The sequence below is a fragment of the Cylas formicarius genome, unplaced genomic scaffold (genome assembly GCF_029955315.1).
Source record: "Cylas formicarius isolate icCylForm1 unplaced genomic scaffold, icCylForm1.1 PGA_scaffold_6__28_contigs__length_40554024, whole genome shotgun sequence".
Classification (NCBI taxonomy): Eukaryota; Metazoa; Arthropoda; class Insecta; order Coleoptera; family Brentidae; genus Cylas; species Cylas formicarius.
This window is the reverse complement of record NW_026844347.1, coordinates 23,836,467-23,856,778: the sequence shown is the minus strand read 5'-3', so window position 1 is coordinate 23,856,778 and position 20,312 is coordinate 23,836,467. Positions and strand designations below refer to the sequence as shown.

General features: G+C 35.6%; 1 protein-coding gene across 8 annotated transcripts in view; it reads right to left on the bottom strand.

Moving 5' to 3' along the window:
• The window catches only part of LOC132703351 (protein phosphatase Slingshot), a 200,946-nt gene that overhangs the window by 40,810 nt on the left and 139,824 nt on the right, over nucleotides 1-20,312 (bottom strand). For 4 of the 8 annotated variants that reach the window (XM_060672547.1, XM_060672546.1, XM_060672548.1 and 1 more), the window contains 2 exons: nucleotides 18,842-19,055; nucleotides 4,894-5,069 (listed from right to left, as the gene is read on the bottom strand). In XM_060672547.1, coding sequence (XP_060528530.1) covers nucleotides 4,894-5,069; nucleotides 18,842-19,055 — 390 coding nt within the window. Of the gene's footprint in view, nucleotides 1-4,893; nucleotides 5,070-5,178; nucleotides 5,373-18,841; nucleotides 19,056-19,326; nucleotides 19,395-20,312 lie in introns of those variants that run through there. The other 4 variants (XM_060672549.1, XM_060672553.1, XM_060672552.1 and 1 more) reach the window with 4 other exon arrangements.

Genomic DNA, 20,312 nt, shown 5'->3' with positions numbered 1-20,312 from the left:
TTAACGAGTATCAAGTCGACGCATTAAAACGAACATATTAATCAGGTATGTGGAATTCGCAGTTCCACATACCGACTTCGAAGCAATTAGTAGTAGTGTCTTTCGAAGCGAAACTTAATTGGTTTGCAACTTGCAATTTTCAGGTAAGACAATTCTATATGTTGTCCATCCAGTTCAGTCGACACCTCCCCTTTATTCTTAGTTTTAAAAAAATCATTATAAAAAGGTCTGCACGGTCTAAATCTTAAAATTGAAGCTATGTGAAGCTCTCTCACTTATAAAACGGTGGCAGATAGGTATATAAATGTATGGAAACATTGTACATAGTTATTTTACCCTATATGGCATTTTAATATGTAGAGCTGATGCTAGGATTTAATATTGACAAATCCGGGCAGCAAACAGAGAGAAAGGTCGTCTAAAAGAAACAAGAGCTGTTGGACTTTGTGAAAGACTCGGCAACAAGGCTAGCAGTGCGAAACTAGCGCGACTGCGGGGCGGCACGACGAGAGCCGAGAGAGCTTTGCAAGACGTCGACAGAGACGGTCGGAAGAAAGAAGCGAGACGGAGCGAGGGCGAGAAGTCGGGAAGAGCAAAGCGAGCCGTCACAGAATTTGTTATTAGTTTTCTTCGTTTCTAAGTGTTTCTTAAAAATAAAACAGTAATTACAATCCACTCGAATTGTCGTCAATCTCGTCACTGGAAACAGGGTGGTCCTTCGTCAGCAACCCCAACAAGAGCTATTGTTAGAAAAAGAAGGCACACCAGAATAATATTATCGTCCAGAAAGAAAAAAGAACATTATTTATTCTACTCCCGTCTGGAAAATGCCTAATTACACACCGATCTAAGCGCCACTTTACCACACCAGTTTCGTTTGCCACGGATCTGAGCCACTTCGGACATTTCCGCGATTTTACCGCACGAGTTTGGGAGCAATCGGATGTTTTCGGAGATATTTCCCACGCCTTGAATTGTAACGTTTGACAATTCTGATATAATACGCAACACGTTCGGCAAACTTTTTAAGTCACTCGTTTATTAAACACTGGCTCCGCTAGAGTCAAACTCATAAAACTGCACATAGGTATTAAGTAAAGGATTAAATATTTATATATGTTGCAGTATAATGATCTTCCAAACTATTTCATCTTATGGCGAAGAGCGGAAATAAATCTCTAAATTTTATATTTAAATTCTGTACATCATCCTCTAAGAAATTCTTAGATGCAGGTACGGTCAACGTTCATTCCTAATAATTTTATTGCAAGAACATACTGCATGAAGCGGCGGCATTTTTTCCATAAATAACTAGTTAGAAGTTTTAAGTTTATGAGTTTCTCTGAATTATGTTCAAGTCTTCCTGGTCTAAACATGGCCCGTAAACAGCATCGACGTAATAACACTCATATGTGGATACAACACATCTTCCAAATGACCTAGGGTCTTTCCAAAGTGGTCACTGTATTCCAGAAAATAATTCTCAAATATAGATGGATTAAAATTTGTCTTTCAAATAGTAAGCTTCAAATTATGCTTTTACAAGTGGATAATGAAAATACGTTTCGCCAAATTATTTCAAAATTTGATGGTGAGTTTTATTTACATAATTTGGACTGGCATTCGGCGAAATCACCCCCGCACGAATATTAATCATTTCGATTTCAACCAATATTTTGCAATTCGGCCTAAATCACTCGGTAATCGTAATCGGACCACGGTAATTACCAATTAGACCCGGCTTAAAATAATTATATGCGAGGCGGCTACTGATTGCCCCGTGAAATATTTACTTAATCGCGGATTAAACAGACGATTTACGGTAAAAGTTGCTCGGTCCGCGTTTATGACCTCTTCCAAGCAAAAAGGGGTAATTATACAGAAAGGAATTTGAAAAAAAAACGCAAGCGAAGCTCATTAAAATATAATCGCTTTACGGAGTCAATAACTTTCGATTTTTACGTGCGTAACATCGTTGCAGTTATATAGTGCCTGCATACCACTAGATAATGTTTAATTGAATACGTACAATACTTAGCCAACGCCAAACACAGATATATTATTGCACAAATCATAATTTAGATGCATATTGGACAATAAAGGATTAACTATTTAAATTTTTTAAACAAAAGATAATTTTACGGTTCATTACGGAAGTTTTGTAAAAGCGGGCGAATCAACAATACATTTGATTTGATTTGAATATTAATTATTAATAATTGAATGTTAAGTATATAAATTGAGAGCCAGCGAAAAGTAAATATGGTATTAACTAAAGTTATTCAATTCCAAACGTCCCTTCCTCCAAATCGGTTATGAAAATTTCTATAAGAAACACTGTTTTATGTAATGTAACGATGTTGCTGTGACTGTCTAAAAATTGGAATAAGGTGAAGATGGAGATGGAGTCTTATAAGCACCAATTACAAATAAGCTGCGATAGGACATTTTCAAAAAATTTCTGAAGGGTATCACCTAGCTTTAATATAAACTTTTTATTGTGATTAAATCAGGCAATACCCGGTGTGAACTAAATCCCTTACAAAAAATTTAACTCTTTTCATGCTTTGATTATGACGCTTGTCAATATTGACCAGACTGGTAGATGTCTGGACACATGCGTAGAACAGTATCAGTAGTAGCAGAAAAGTATTAGACCAACAAACCTATGTGAGTGGACTAACAACAATGCTCTAAGCGATCATTGTTTCGTTACATTTAAACGAAACATTTAAACGAATGCGGAGTCTGGTCCTACCAAATCAGCTATAAAATAGTATATCATGCAACGAGTGTGGCAAACAGCAATTGTGTCACGGGTTTATATGGCACGAGCGGACGCAGTGCTTACTAAGTGGGTGTCACTTGCTGCGCTGCGCTCCGCTCATGCCAAATAAACTCTTGAGTCAAATACCGTTTACCATACTTGTTGCATAATATACTATTTCTTACTCCCGTCTGTAAAATGCCTAATTACACACTGATCTTGCGTGCCGGAAGCGTCACTTAATCACGTCAATTTCGTATCCCAGGGATACGAGCCACTTCGGACATTTCCGGGATTTTACCGCACGGGTTTGGGAGCAATGGGATGTTTTCAGAGATATTTCCCACGTTTTGAATTTTGACGTTTGCCAATTCTGCCGATCATGTCAGTGAATGTATTCGTATTGTTTTACGAAAATGTACCCAAAAACTAACGGTCCTAGAAAAAGTATAGTATGCAACACGTTCGGTAAACTTTTTAACTCACTCGTTTATTAAAAACTCGCTCGTGTCAAATAAACTCGTGAGTAAAATGCCGTTTCCACACTTGTTGCATAATAAATTATTTTCTACTCCCGCCTGTAAAATACCTAATTACACAGGGAGGAGAAAAACCAGTACTAACACAAAAACAAGAAAGATGACGATGATCTCCAGGACGTACTACAATTGAATTTTATATTATTTAAAATTAATAGTGGAAATTGTCCACTGCCCGATTTTCTTGTTCACAACGCGTTATGTATATGAACATTTAACCACGACACGTTGAAAAGACTTTTCTTCGGATGGTGAGTAAAAATAACTAACCAGAAAAAATATCGTAGATTGAAAGGCGAATGGTTCGGGTTTGTTAACAGTCAGCGGAAAGGATAAATTGGTTAGTTTTCATCAGCTTCCGTTTTTGTTATCATTGCAATGCAAATCAAAATGTCGCAAAATGTTCAAAAGAAATACTCCAAATACTACAAAGCGCAAGAAAGAGCGGTCAACACTAATTTTGCGTTTGAGTGAGTTTAATTAGATTTACGCTAATGCGAATAACAAAAATATTATCAACACGATTTAAGTAGGTTCCTATAAATACCAAATAATTAATCTTTTAACTATGTATATACGAACAAATTCACAATGGTTCTTTTACTTCTTCGTTGGCATACAAGTAATTATTTACGTGTTCGTAGAAAGTCAATGATACACTTCCGAGTATAATGAGTGAAAACTCCCAAACTCTGTATAAAGTAAAACTCTGTATTACGAACAAAATTTGTTGTACTATTAGGTCTCCATACAAAGCTATGTATTAATCCACTCTGTATAATGAATTTCTCACTCTCTATACCGAAAGAAAAAAGGGCACATGACGTAACAAAGTAATGAATGTAGGCCGACTTGTAATTAATAGAGTCTCTTACATTCTCAGAATTCCTTACCCTAATAATCTAATTACCGAGGAACCTGGTCGGCCTAAGTGTTTTTCTCGTAGTAAGCGACTATGTTTATGCCTTTATCCATTGTTTCAATCAGTTCTAATTTGACTTAGTGAATACGGCGAGCATGGCGAGTAAGCGAAAAATTTCATCTCTAGATGATAAAGTTGCTTTAATTCGGGAGATAGAACGGGGACGTCGATACGAATTTACACCGTCGACTGTATCCACGATTTGGAAGTGCAAAGAAAAAATCATTCAGGCTGAAGCGGCAGGCAGTTCTAGTAAAAAACTAAGATTTGAATCGTGCAATTTTGCAGTCGTTCCAAGAGCAACGTCTTGAAAATGTACCACTCTGGACCTATCATAAAACTACAAGCAGCAAAGTTTGCGGAACAGCGTGGCATTATCGATTTCAAGGCTTCAGCACACACAACCTTGATTTTCGTGCCTTTATGATGATGAGAATTTGGGATCTTTGTTTCACTCATATTGCTTAGGTCTGACGAAACAGTAAGAACATATAATAGCACATTCATATAACAGCTTTTTTGAATAGAGATAAACTTTTAAGGACGGTAACATAATAACATACTCGCTTTATCAAATAATAATAATGATTGGCGATTATCGTATAGAATGCCTGTAGAGGCTTCAAACCAAGGGAATTAATAATATCATCAAAAATATATCTTACCCGTCTCCGTCCAACGTTATAGTTGTGTTGGCTAATACCCGAAGCACCAACCCCACCGTAGTCCTCTCATTGCAATCAATGCCCAGTAAACAGCACTCTTCGCCCCGTCCGCCCATTCTGGAGACGACCACTAGGTACCGCGTCCTCGTAGGATGGACGCTTTCTAATTTAACAGCCTGGAATAAAAAAAAGCTTAGAACACAATCCTCGCTTACGTAATATGTATACAGAGAGACAGAAACGTTATGAGCATCGCGGTAAAATGCAAACCAATAAAGACCCTACATCGCCAACAAAATGAAATACTACTCGCCCATACAAGAAAACAGAGGAAGGATGAACCCTGTCCCGTTCGCCAAACGAAATAATCCAGCAATTTATAGTTTCGCTTGTAAAACGCTAGCGGATCACATTACACAATAATGATAGATAAAATCGTACTGCCGCGAGTTCCTAGTAAAACGAGGCAATAAGGTTCTCCGTTTTAGGAAACTCTATTCCCGATCGATAACTATAAAACTCAATCTACGAACGGAATTTCTAGGCAACGAGCTACGATGTAAACACCGACCAAACGGGAAAAAAAACTTGCGTCGTTTCTGACAATGGATCGATCATTCACCACGTGGGTTAATTTTACTATGACTACGACTGATTAGATAGGGGTTCCGATATTGTTCCTGTGAAAAAACATGTTACCAAGTTTGCATTTATTATCGTTCAAACAGAACAATTTTTAAAGTGACGTTTGTGATAATTTAGAGAGAGTTATATTGTTATTTATGGATAAAAATGCAGGAGATACGAAAAAAAGTTTAGTACAAAAGTTTCCTGGACTCTCCTGAAGATTTAAAATATTATAATTTTCTTTATACAGGCTGTCCCAAAAGTGTCCCCTCCGACATCAACTTTGTTATTTTAACTGGAACACCCTGTAAATTTCGACATTTTTGGAATCCTTGGTTAAAATAAAGGTAACTTTCTGCGAATTTTGCATAGTTCTGGCAGAAATTGAAGTTGTGTTTTTTTTTCATATTTTGATTGCCCCATATAAAATTGTGTTGTGACGTTACTCCAGGCATTGCAACGAAAATTGAAAAATAAGTTAAGGTATCTTATTTTTAAAATTTTCTTACTTTTTGAGATATTTGAGGTTTAAGATAACACCCGTATAATTTCTTGTTGAACTTCCCACATTAGATCACTTGTTGGCAATATTAGTTATTTTCTAAATAACAAAGATACAATACTCCAGATTTACAAATAAAACCTATTGCTAACAATACAGGGTGTCCATTATTACGTGGAAATTTTGAAAAAAATCGACTCTATAGTACACACTTTAACAGATTTAATAAAACTTCAGAATTCATATTGGCAGCTGAGGGAAAACAAAAACCCCTTTCAAATGACAAAAACTGGAAAAAATCCTAATAACGCGATTTTTTTAAATTAATATTTACCTCTCTCCTATACCACATTATTTGAGGAGCTATGGAAAAAAAATCTGGAACCCAGGTTAACCGTAATAGAGCAAATATTTTAGTCCAAATAATTCCGAAATATCTTACGTACTTACTTAAGAGAAAATCGATTTTTCCTTTTATGGTTAGATGGAAGTAACGGATATGTAACACAATTAAGTAAAGAATAAGTAAGTTATGTCTCTTGTGCCGTTTTACTACACCATTTTTTTCTCTGGCACATTATATTTTACCTGACAAAAATAACCGATCTTCATAGACCACAAATTGTAGCAAAGGTATCGCATCGTATGGACGCATTGAATGCAATAAATTTCTTACTCCCATATTGTGAATATAAATTATAAAATAAAATTTTACACAAAATGGAAGAAAGCAATTGCCAAACAACAAATTGCTGTGACTGCGCAAAAAAGAAATAAAGTTATCAAATTAGACATGATTAGAGCAACCTGGGTAATCATCAAATCTTAAGGCAAAGCACCGGCATAGCTTAACAATTAATTTGCTTAGAATCGACTCTAGGTTTGCCAAGTACAAATATATAGTAACAAAAGGAGAAAAGGAATAATAGTTTCATCTGGTGTGTATCACTATTTTGGTGATAAAATAGTGTGAACCACTATTTTATCACCTAATCGCATCATATCCTAGTTGCCTAAGTCCCTTTTCGTCAGAAAAAATGCTAGAATTACTGTTCCAAATTCCGCCAAGATTATCTATTAAGCTAAAAATGCAAAATACACATCGTATATTATATTTTACACATCAAACTCGTTGTGCAAATCGCTACCCCCACGCAGGCATCGGAGTTTTTTTCATTATCATTCCGTGTATATATTCACGTTCAGTCAATGCAAGCGCCGGATTTTCCGAGAAAGGCCAATGTTCCACGTTTGCAATTAAAAATGCAAAACAGGTTTACACAAATCAGCTAGCACATGTAATACGTATTCACACAAAATGTGCTTCGTGCTTCTCGATACCAATTATTGGCAACGAAAAAATTACAATCTCATTTTGGCTAGCCAATTAATTCCATCACACTTCATTATGTCTATCGTGAATTTGAACCTTTTTGTGTATACAATATCGAAAATATTAGGGTCCGGAGAATTTGCTTGACATTTTTCATAAAAATTTTGAGAATAACTAAAAGCATATTGTACAATTGTCAAGCGTTTGCAAGTTTAAAGCACATGGGTTGATTCATATTTTTCAAAGAGTTTGTTTTACCAGGTTTAGTTCTTACGTATACAGGAAAGAACGAAACTAACGTGGTTAAATGACACTTTCCGCACGCTAGACCCATGTAAAATTATTTATTTTACAGAAGGGAGTAAACTTTTTAAATCACTCGTTTATACTATTCGCTTCGTTGCGCTCCTCTCGTGCCAAAAAAACTCGTGACTCAAATGCCGTTTACCACACTTGTTGCAGGATATACTATTTTTAATATTTAGATTTGATTTCCTTGACCGTGACAGTAAATGCGAGTTAGTTTTATACCTGGAGAAAAATAGGTCAGAGCGATAAAAAATTTCATGCTTCGATAGTGTTGAATAATATTCATATTTGTACACACATATTAAAGTGACACAAATATTAAAACACAGGTCGTCAAGGTGATCTCCGATTCTTGTTTTGACACGTACTGAAAAAAACATATCGCACGGTGTTGTTTTATTTAAACGTTGTAAAGATTTCAATAACGTTTTGAGTGCCACATTGTTAACATTTACATAATTTATTCCATAGAGTATTATTTGCATGCAATTTTAAGAGCGACTGTCGTCGAAACTCTTTTATATATACATACGTTTGTTGCGTTCTCGGAATGTTACTGTTATTTATTTTTTTGATTCTTAGACAATTATTTCGCTCATAAGCTTTTTGTGTTGCTATTCTAGACATTGACATCTACATATCACTAAAAAAAAAGTAAAAGAGTCCAGGATCCATTTACTAGGGAAAAAACACTGCTCACTGCTATTTTTTTAAAATTTAATCATTATAATCTAAGGGTCATTAACCCAAGTGGGGTATTAATTTGAATTTTAACTCGTATTATTTCTATCAACGATAAAATTTTCTTCAAGGATGTGAATCACGGGTAACTGGGTTCTTGAAACTTATCGAAGAGGATTGAATACAATTTCAAGAGCATTTACAATTTTGTTTAAAAGTAAATCTTAAAATAAGAATATCACTAATAATTTATACTTAATCAATGAAATTTCTAGCGTAATCCGGATGCACTGATAACAAAATATTGTGTCCTGTACATCCAGTTGTCAATACGAGAAACAATCTGTTCGGAGTCTTTATTATAAACAACTAAAAAAATTATCTCGTTGATAACAATTAATACGACTGATATTAACCACAATCGAGAATAAACAAGAACTTTTAAACTTTGTTCCGTAATTTTATGTACATACAGTTTAATGTCGGCGGGTTATCTGAATAAGGCGATAATAAATAAACAAAAACATTTAAATGAATTTTTATTAATATAGGTTAATAACCAAAGACAAAGATTACAATAGTTAAAACTCGAATCTCTTATCCTGGACTTTATCTTCTTGCCTGTTTAGAGAGTTTTTTACATTTTACATCTTAAGCGGATGTTTAACGCTTTTCGGCAGAACACACCATTATATTCACAAACTTACCGGAAATCAAATAAAGATGATATACGCAGGACGAAAAATATTTCCTATTTCTAAGTAGTAATTAATTTACGATACAATCGATATAATAAATAATTTATATAAACCTGTATTACTTCAATGCCCTGGAACACCGTGGCTTGCTTTGACAATGATTGATGTGGTTACACCTTTTCGAAATATATTTCTAGATACGCACCATTGAGCCGTACCATAGGCATTTAAATCAAGTTCTATTTCAAAACCGCTAATTTAAAACAGAGAAAAACTATTTAATTGCGTAATTGTGCAATACGTAGCTGAAATGACATTAACGGTTGCTGCATAATATTATTCAAAAGAGAACCAACAGAAAACAATAAAATTCACAACAGAAAAATATAATCAAGTAAGTTAACAATAACATAAAATAGTATGTTCTAACAGTAATGTAAAGCAGTTTTTAACTATAATTACGGACGTTTGTTGCAAAACTTAAAGACACTTTTAGAAACTGTTGAACATTTTGCTATACTATACCAATTAGAAAATCCAAAAGTGCGTTCGAAGTGTTGTGGTGCTCTAGACTGTCATTGTTGGAATTATGTGTCCGGATTAATCAGACGTCAGAACTAGAATATATTCGGAGTAGAATGGCTGAACGGTGGCCCAATCTGGCGCATGGATGCGCGATTTTGTTATGATATAATTGCAATTTCCAACCTTCTAACCTGAGTCGTAAGCAGGTATTTGACATTTTCAAAATTCAAGCTTAGCTCATTTTGTCGAAGTTTAAGCAATATCATCAAGTCTTCCTCCATACCTTTTACCGGGATGTAATATTTACGTGTCTGGCGATAGTGACTAAATATCGTTGATCGTACTACCTGAACCTGTGGCAACGTACGCTAAAGCCATAATAATTATTTCCCAATACGATTCTATAACAAGCATTACAGTAATAAATATAGTAAACATCTAGCGGAAAACAAACATTAAACTTACCGCTGTGTTATACAAATAGCCGTTTGCTTTTGCTTTTTTAAAATTTCACGGTTGGTGACGAAAAAGTGAAAGTGTTAAAATGCCTCAGCACGAATCGAATTCATCAACGGGATACTATGAATGACAAACAAAACAAATCCCACGACTGCTGTACAAACCAATGTAGTAATAGGGGTAGCATATAAAAAAGATATTAAAATTAAAAGTGCCATTATATCAAATAAAACTGTATATATACACAAAAAACCATTAAAGCCGAACGGATTCATTGTCTAATTTAATCAATATGGATTCTTTTTTTCATTCGCAAATACCAGATAAACCTCGAATTTCTAGCAGTCTCTCATTGAAGATATGCGAAATTAAAAGATTTCGCCTCTTATCGAATAAATGAAATAAACACTAACCACACTCAATCACTGATGGAACGGTGCTGCTGATAAAACTAACAAAAATAGAACCTACTGATAACAATTTCATTTCGCACTGGATCTGCAGATCGCAAAAATTCTGAAAGTAGCGCTATGAAATGAACGTTGACTACCTGCAAATTATTAAAATAGCGTCCGCAACCAGATCGATCAGATACTTGAGCAACGCAATACTAATTACTTCGCCTGTTTAAAAAACTGCCAAAGTGCGGAATTTTAGCAAATTGAGAATATTACTTGAGAATATCGACGGAATGTTAATGGTAAAAAGTGTTAAAAATTAGACATCAGACAAAACAGCCAGTATGTTACCGCCACGAAGTGGTGCTTTATACACTCCACCTTCAGAGTTCTTTAAGACAAACGGACAGAAAAAAGTTTAAACGTTCGCATTCAGGCTTCTTATTTTGACAGTTTCAAAACAAACTTATGAAACACCTCAAGTTATTATATTTTAAAGGGAACAAACAGCCTGTCCAATTTGTGCTTTTTCGATTATATTTCTGCAATAGCCTTTTTGCTAAAAATAAGCTTTAAATCATCCACGAAAAGGTGAAAAATAAACGAAACAATTATAACGAAATGAAATAAAGCAAATGTTTAATATATTCATAAATTCAATTAAAAATATGCCGCTGTGTTTCATTATAAAAGTCATACGTTCATGATTATTATTATATATTAAAATACTGTTAAAATAGACGGACGGTTCATTGTCAAAATTTAAAATTTCGGTTTTGTAACGATTAAAAGGCGCATATACGTTTCTTACTGTAACAAAATGAAAATAACTTATACTTTATTTATTAGCCAAAGTGAACAAGATACTGAATACACGTAAATAACAATCCGTTCAATCACTTGCCCTTAGTGCTGCTTTTCAGTGACTTGCGCACCACTTAACAACGTTCTTAATTGCATCTGCTCATTCCGTCAGGTCGCTGCAGTAAACGATCCGATTTTTCCTGCCCCATACGCGCGTTATGTGGCAACGAAATACACGATATTATACCGGACGGGATTTATGTGAGAAAAATTTCGCCACCGATCTTTTCGGCACACGCAAACGTTCTAATAACATTTAACGGCAATCGAGCGGGATGCATTTTCATTTAAATAATCCCGCACGAGTTGTGTAACGAGTGGGCGCAGTGATGTTCACTCAGCCGTCAGTGGCGGAACTTCTAGAATCTCTGGATTTCTCCGACGCCTGAGCGTATGCACAGCATTAGCGTAAACATCATCAGGAAAGAGATGACAGTACAACACAGCGCTTCATGCACTTCTGAAGATGCGTAGAAAGCAGATTTTAATTTCTTACAAAGCAATTTGCATATACTGTTTCAAGGGATTGTAGACGTTCTGATATTAACCAATAACAATACTAAACGACATCACACACATTTCTACACGATGTGTAGTACAAGGTATATAGTCAAAGGATATTAAAGCAAAAGCAGGTGATGAACGATCGGTAGACAATCAGAAATTTAACCATATGACAAAAATATCTACTGTATCTCGGAAACATTGGGACCTTTAAAAAGAGTTCTATATAATGAAACCATAAGATTCACTAGCAGAAAAAAATTAAAATGCATTTCTGATAAAACCGAAAACTGTGTCATTGCCTTAATTAACCAACCTAAGTTCAAGTTGGTTTGTCTATGTACCGAAAACACTGTTGAATATATTCTATGCGAACGCCTCAATCCCTCGCGTAAGCATGGAATGAGAACCTGAAAACCTTATTAAAAATCCAAGCTAATATTGCAGTCATTGGTGAACCCACGTACTTATCGTGACTTGAGTGTGAAATTCGAAACAAGCAATTGCAAAAAATTTGCAATCAACTGCATCTACAGATTTTTCTCGATAAGGGCCGCCCGCCTACACTTTAGGGAATAATGTGAGTACGCCACTGATAAGGTAACGAGGCGACCGACCTGTTGCACGAGATGCGCTGTTTCCACCCCTGACATTTAAAGTTATACTAATTTTCTGCACAATAAAAGAGAAAGGTGCGGATAATCGTTAATAAACTGTTCCTGATGATGTGCCCGAGCTTCGTACTCTACCTTTACGGATCCAAAGATATATAGCTCTTTGTTTAGCAGCACAGAATGCGTATTATGGCGCAATGCTGATGAATCTTCAATCGTGCGAGATAAAAGTGTTGAAGTTTGCGACTGGTTTATATTTGTGACGAAACACCTATAGGGGGGTTCACTGTGGAGCGGCCTACAACTGCATGAGTTTCTGCCAATTGCATCAGTCGATAATAATGAAAGAAAAGTATAGAATTAGAATAAATAAGAAAGAAAAACTTGAGAAAAGTAAACGAAAATTATAAAAAAGTATGAAATTTGCACAAATATTTGTTTATTTGTTATCTCTATATTTTTTCGTTGACAAAACACATAATTAACTAGTAATCAAGCCCGTTTTTCTTTCGCAAAAAATCTCCGGTCTGAGGATAATAGGATAGTAAACTGCAAAGTTGCCTACATACAAGTGATTGATGGGATGTCTGAAAAACTGCCAAAATAAACCAAGACTTGATGACATCGCATCCGTAAAAATCATGAATGGAAAATCATTTATCAATGAAAGTAGTTCTAGCCAATCCTGAATAAACTGGATAATTCTCTGTGTCGAAGGACGTAACACAATTTTGAACAATGGTCCTTTTAATCATCTTTGGTTCGTGATAATCAATAAACAAAAACACAAGAATCGCCCCTTTAAAAGTTGATATTAAGAATTGAAGAACTAACCAGCCGCTAACATAATTTTCGTAGTTAGAATTTTTTTCAATACGACACTTTGTATGTTATGGATTGGCTATGCCTTTCGCTATACCTGTTTCCAACGCTGATATTGAGATTTAATATTTTCTATCAAAAGTCAATCAAAACCCAATGTTCTTCCTAGTTAGCCTTCATTTTCACAAAGTTTGACTTGCTTTTGTTTCTACCTACGTGAGGGGAGTTAGGATAGTCTAGAGCGGATCTTTTCAACAGTTTTCTTGTTATTCTATATTTTCTATTTTAATACTTTGTTTGGCAGGCCCTAAATGAAAGAAAGAAAATAAAATGAAAACATGGCCAATAGCAAAAATTCAATTTAACTAACACATGAAATCAAAACAGGAAAATTGAAAATAGAACATAACAAAGTAGAAGAAACAAAAAACACAATCTGGTGCCAGATTTCTTTAACTGCTTGGAAGCAAATAATTGATTGATTGTCTTTTGATAGCGAGAATGGAAATAGATATAGGGAAATGCATAGGCATTCGATGTAGAATAAGATTGTGCATCACACATCATATGGGGTTTCATACCCAAAAAAAAAACCAACAACGTTTTGGTATTTGAAAATAATGTAAAGCCTTATAGAGATATAAGTAGTGTATATTTGAAAAATAAAGTGTCCTCGGGTACCCTCTCTTATTCGACTAAATTCTCGTACGCTAAAATAAACATACAAAAACTAAAATATGTATATTCTGGATGAAGGTGGGCAATTAAGTGCGCATGAACTGCACATTATGCCCATTAGGAAGATTATCGCATACGCATACGCAAATCTCTATCGACGTCGTCGCCGGTGTAATGAAAACGGAAAGTAATCGCAATTACCGACCGGCGGCGTGTGTACGCACCCAGAGCGAGGCAGAATAAATCGCTTCGACCTTGGGGACAAAGAACATTATTATAAAAACGGACAGATCGCGCACGTCTACGTTGCACTGTGGAAAACCGCAACGGGAATTATTGAATTCCAACGATCGGATCCGATTTGGAGAATCGCTATTACGCGATGGTATTCCAAACGCCGGGGATGTGACCTATCACACGCGCACCATGAAATACCGAGAACCGAAAGATTTTTTTATTTATTCCGCGGCGTAAAAAGGCCATACTGTTTCTAAGTACCCAAAACTAACTAATTTTTTTACTGTGATTAGAGGCCATGACAGACAGTTTTGCTGTAAGCCTCAAAAAACCACCCAATAGGAGGAAGTGAGAAAGTAAAAAGCATAGACATATACATTCAGTCAAAGAAGTCTCCGTAAACATAGTATTTTTCCAGTTTTCTTTTGGTTTCTTCTTTCACTTACATTTAATGAGAAATTATCGGCAATCTCATTAAAAGTAATAAAAATAAAATAAAAATCTTTTGAGACACTTTATTTGAACGATAAAAAATTAGGCACTATTAGAAGCAAGAAACTACGCCAAATAAGTCTCCATACACACTATTCAGAACTGCAGGTGGAACTGTTAATTATCAATATTTTATTAGCTTGTATTAAATTTCGCTAAAAGAAATGGGTTAATGAGTTACTTGTTTATTTTTGACGCCATTTTTAAGTAATTGGTTTTGAAGTAAAAGCAAACTGAGCGCCAAAAATTGCAAAGTTAGAAAGGGAAAAAATCCTTCAAACATTCAACTGTATAGTATGTAATAAATCAATATATACCGGATCTTATAAAGTGCGGCCACGCTTTGGTCGTCCCAGGAAGTTAACTGTATGTTGTGAGAACAATTAAAATTACTTCTAAAACAAGCGCTCCAAAACTTGCAGAGGAAATCTGGGAAGAGTACTAAAAAGAAGCCCTCAAACGATTAGAAACCGCTATATAACGGCCGCGTTGACAAAAGGAAACCATTAATTTTGGAAAAAAAAAACGTTTGGAATTTGCCCGACAACACATTAACGAAACCAGGGAGTTTTGAGAAAACGTTATCTTTAGTGACAACAAAAATTAATCTTTTTGGGTCGGGCTACAGTTTGGAGTCTGAAATTCGAAAATATTTGTCCTACGGTGAAGCATAGTGGAGGTAATGTTTTCTTGTGGAGGTGCACGCACTTTAGCTTTTATTGACGGAATCATGGACCACCATGGCTATTTGAACAACCCAAAGAATAATTTAAACGAAAGTGTTAAAAAACTTAACCTCGAGGGGCGTTATTTATTCCATATGATGAATGATCCATAATGTCTGCCAACAACTGCAAACACCACCACACAATCTCGGGATGTTAACCCCATAGAGCACATGTGGGAAGAATTAAAACGACGAGTGAAAAAACATCAAGGTACGAGTAAAGAAGACCTCAAAAATAGGATAAGAGAAGAGTGGGAAAACATATCGCCAGAAGTTACAAGAAAGCTTGTTTCAAGTCTTCTAAAAAGACTTAATGCCATTATTAAAGCAAATGGCAATTGTCCAAAATATTAGACTTCAGGATTTTTTTTTTAATTTATCATAAAAAATAATAGTGTACGAAGACTTATTTGACTTAGTATCTTGCTTCCAAAACTGCCTTATTTTTTGTCGTTTAAACAAAATGCGTTTAAAATGATTTTTATCACTCTAGATGAAGCTGCTCCCTATTTACTTGAAATATATTATTTAATGTAAGTGAAAGAAGAAACTAAAGGAAAACTGAAAAAATACCTTGGGTACGGAGACTTTTTGATCGACTGTAACTCAAGGGAGATTATTTTAAGATGATGGAAATATCTTGAGGACCTGAGACAATGTTGCCAGAGCCGGGGTTTTTTTACTGATACACCATACACAGAATATGATTTTTATATGTATTCAAAAGCATAGAAAAAATTTGAAATATCAGTTGTGGGTTCGAGATAGTGCAGCAACATAAAGGTGCGTGTCCGCAGTCGCGCAGAGCGAGGGCGCTCATGTGACGGGGTTCGGAGTTCGTTGGGAGGAGTAGTGCCGATTGGAACTGGTTACTGTTCGGAGGGTTGTTTATTGCATCAATTTTTTGGTGTCCGTCGTCGAGCCCGAGAAACACGCCGACAATCTGGTATATGTTGAATTATAACCGAGTTAATTGTAATAAATATCTGGCAAGTCTGGTTGGTGTAATCCTGTTTCTGTCAACCGAAGAACCCCCACAAAAAATCCCTGAGACGCGGGGAAACATTGCACACTCAATATATGTTAACACAATGTCTTGCTAATAATTCCTTTTTTTAATATAGGGATATGAAATTTTAATGTGAAAACGTTACAACAAATAAAAATTACCCCAATGTGGTGGAGTTTTTAACCTCGATTTTACGTGCGAATTGTAATATTACTTTTATTTGAGAAAACGGACTTTTTGAAAGTGAAGGTGTTTTTGGATGTTGGTGTTACATATGGCAATAATGCCGCAACATTGTGAAGTTTGTGTTGAGCTTGGCGCTTTGAATATGTGTACGTGAACAAATCAAAGACGCGTGTGCTATTTTCTTGTTTTGTGTATTTTTGCTTATCATTGTATATTTCAAAAGAACGCACAAATTGTGGTTTTCAAAATCTCTAAAAACGTGTCAAAACGCTTTAATTTTACTATTTATAATGTAATTACGAAATATTGTTAAATTATAATATTATACGCCCATGATTTATTGCCCCTTTCGGAAATTATTTTCTCCCACCTTAGCTAGGTTACCTTATCAACCAGTCAAATTTAGACAACGCCCACTCGCCCCTTGCCTACATAGCTATTACAATTACATTAATAACAATAACATTACAATAGTAATTTGGGACGTGGGTGGTAAAAAGTAAAGGGTTGAGAGCGAAATTGGTTGGGCGATCTTTTAGTGTATGCATAGTGAATGCGGTTATAGCGCTTGGTCACTTTAATTGTTTCTTTGTTTTTTAAAGTGACCATACATAAATTGGAGACTGCCGATGTATGACAGGAATTAAAGGAACGAGATTTTGACACCAACAGCAACGAAATCTGCGTTGCCTGAACGACTTACGCAACGTTGAAAGCAGAACGTGAAAATCGACCTATTTATTTGAAATTGATCGTGGTATTGCTCGGGATTGGCAAATATGAACAAGAAATTATTGGAGAGTTGGAGATATCTGAAAAATATTGAATAAAAATTACCGGTTTAAAAGCTTTCCAACTTCTGGGTTCATTTATCGCAATTTATCAATAATATAGCCTAACTCCTTCATACTGTAAACCATAAATTAGCTGCTTCTGTATCTGTAAGTGGAAAGGGGAGCCTACACCACAGCACTTAGACCTCAGTAGGTCCATCGTGCTTCCTAATGGGTAGAGCACTCCGATTTACATCAAGCCTAGTGACCCCACGCAGGCGATGACAGCTCGCAGAGCCGTCTTCCCTGATTACTGCAGGGGATTTGCCAAGCACATGACCGTGTTTTATTGTCTCGTCGCAATGTTGGCACACCCTGCCCGTGGTCGTACTACCCAAACCCAATCAGAATTGGTCGCTGTTAAGTAAGCAATAACTGTGGCCATGCATAGCTTTCTCCTGAACATACTCAGGTATTGGCTTGGCTGTTGATTTTGTTTGAAAACTCAATAGCTTCCTTCCTAGCTAGCCAACTTTTTCATCCCATTGTTTAAAAAAAAAATCCGCGAGTTCTCCTTTATTTAGATGTATGTTGCGGGCAATGGCAATAGTGCCCGGACGGGGTAAACAATGTCAAAACTAACCAATATTAATGCTCATACATTGTCATGATCACACGATGCCCGTAACATATATATTCTCTATATTTCTGGAAATTTTATTGATTTTATTTCAATTTAATTGCTCAATATTAATAAATAATTTTAACATTCGTGATATGATTTCAACGTATTCTGAACTTTAAACCGGTCATAATTAGTTCAACAAACGAATCTTTTTGATTTTTGATTGATTACTAAAGTACTATAATCTCTGCCAAATTTATCACTTACGAAAGCAGAACAAAGCACGTGAGAAAAAAATCAATTTACAAAAAAATTTATTTACGTAATTATAACATTTAGTCCGAATGAATGAATCACCCTGTGTTACAAAAGTAGTTAAATTTTTAAAGATGTGACGGTTACTTTTGTCCGACTGAAACGGTAACGCCGTAATAAAATAACAAATGACAAACAATAACGTTACAGGCTGAAAAAGAATCTGCGGAGATCATCTTTCAACAATTTATAAGAAGTTTTCACACGCTAAAGTTTTAAATCGTGACGTATACATAGAACAAATTACGAATTCATAAAAGGCCATTTGACAACAAGTAAACAACCAGGATTGACAAAGAAGACAACTTTGTTTCGCTAGGATCTAAAGCCTCACTAGCTTCACTCCAAAGGACCGTGTATTTGCAAACACAAACGAGTATTTCGACTTGTCGAATGAAAGGGATGGAATAAAAGGACGTACTTGAATATAGGTAGACCTAGCGCAGTAAACTTGGAGTATTACTTTAAAAAATAAAAGTTTTTTTATTCGGAAACCATTCAGTCTTAAACGATTTTCCTTTGGAGGGTCGAATTTTTTCAATATTTCAAATAAAGCATAATTTGACTAACCATTTTGAGCGTCTCTTCCGGTCTCAGCAGGTAGAACATAGATTGTAAATGTTTCTGTATCGCGCTGCTGCTGCCCGACATCGAACAGCCCCCCATGGCAGCGCTCTGTTGGCCGTTCGATGCCAAAGCCGAACACCCAGCGTGTTGGATGCTGGCGTCGGCGTCGGGCAGTACAAGGGCCGTGCCCTTGCCGGCGAAGTAGCATTCGCTGAGGCTGTAACAAAAACAAATGGCATTCGTTAAATTTATCCAACACTTCAGTGAATCATTTTTCTATCTTTAAAAAATAATAACTCGACATTATTAACTGTTCACATATCTTAGATATCCATAGGACATGTAAGTAAACTTTCATGAAATAACTAGGATGTTATTTTGTGATATCCAACTCACAGGTATATTCTACCACTACAAATCTATAGCAAACATAGTGATACCACTCCGAAAAGACGCCAGTTTGTGGAGACGATAATTATTTAGCTTACCTTTTAGACCAATCACTAGATGCAGAACAAAAACTTTCGGCTACAATTAACATTCTACTGACTGTGTATTACATGACAGTTTATTGGACAAGTTGTCATGCCATTGCATAATAGGTATCTTTCCGACTGTATTTTAGTTCTGCAAAACGCATAAGTTTCAAAATGTTCTGAATAGGATCCAACTCGTTATCTGTGAAAGATCAGAAGAAAAACGCCTAGAATTAATAGACGTCGTATGAAAACAATATATCCCCAAAATTAAAAAATAAGACGTCCGAGAGGAATCTGCCAAAATTTGAATTATGGTGGAGAGATGTAAGATAACCCTGACGAGAATTTTCAAAATTGACAATTTGGGCACAAATGCTAGAACAACTTTTGAAGATTAAGAACAAAATAAGTAAAATGTTAAATATTATGACCTAGGGACGTAATCAATTGCTAAAATACTGTTATTATTACTCTCCAAATTCGTAGAAAGAAGTTGAAATGATTTTTTTCAAAAACCGCCTCTGAAGTGTTCTTCAGAACGTAGATGTTTTATACACTATCAATCTCGTCCGCAATAAAACAGAACTGCAAAAGAAAAGCCAAATCAACCGGTAGTTTAGAGTTTGTTTGAAACGGTCACCTTTTACTCCGCTTGTATCTCATTACCGCTCGGCATATAGGAGTGTCCCAATTTGACGGAAACGAAATCCTTGAAAAAGGAACTTAACCGCAGAAATTCGCGGAGAAACGAAACAATCGTTATTGCGACATTACGAAACCCATTTTCGATGCTGTTTGGTTCTCGTCGGAGAAGTGGCCTCCGAGAGGAGTTCCAGTCCCCCTTATTCGTCCAAACTTGAGCCGTCGTAAAACGGCAATAAATACGAATATTATAACCGAGTTTTTAATTCCTAAACTATAAAGTCCCAATATGTTGGCTTCCTTTTTTTGTAAGAATTCCTATCGATCCATGGTGAAAAATAATATTAAATTTT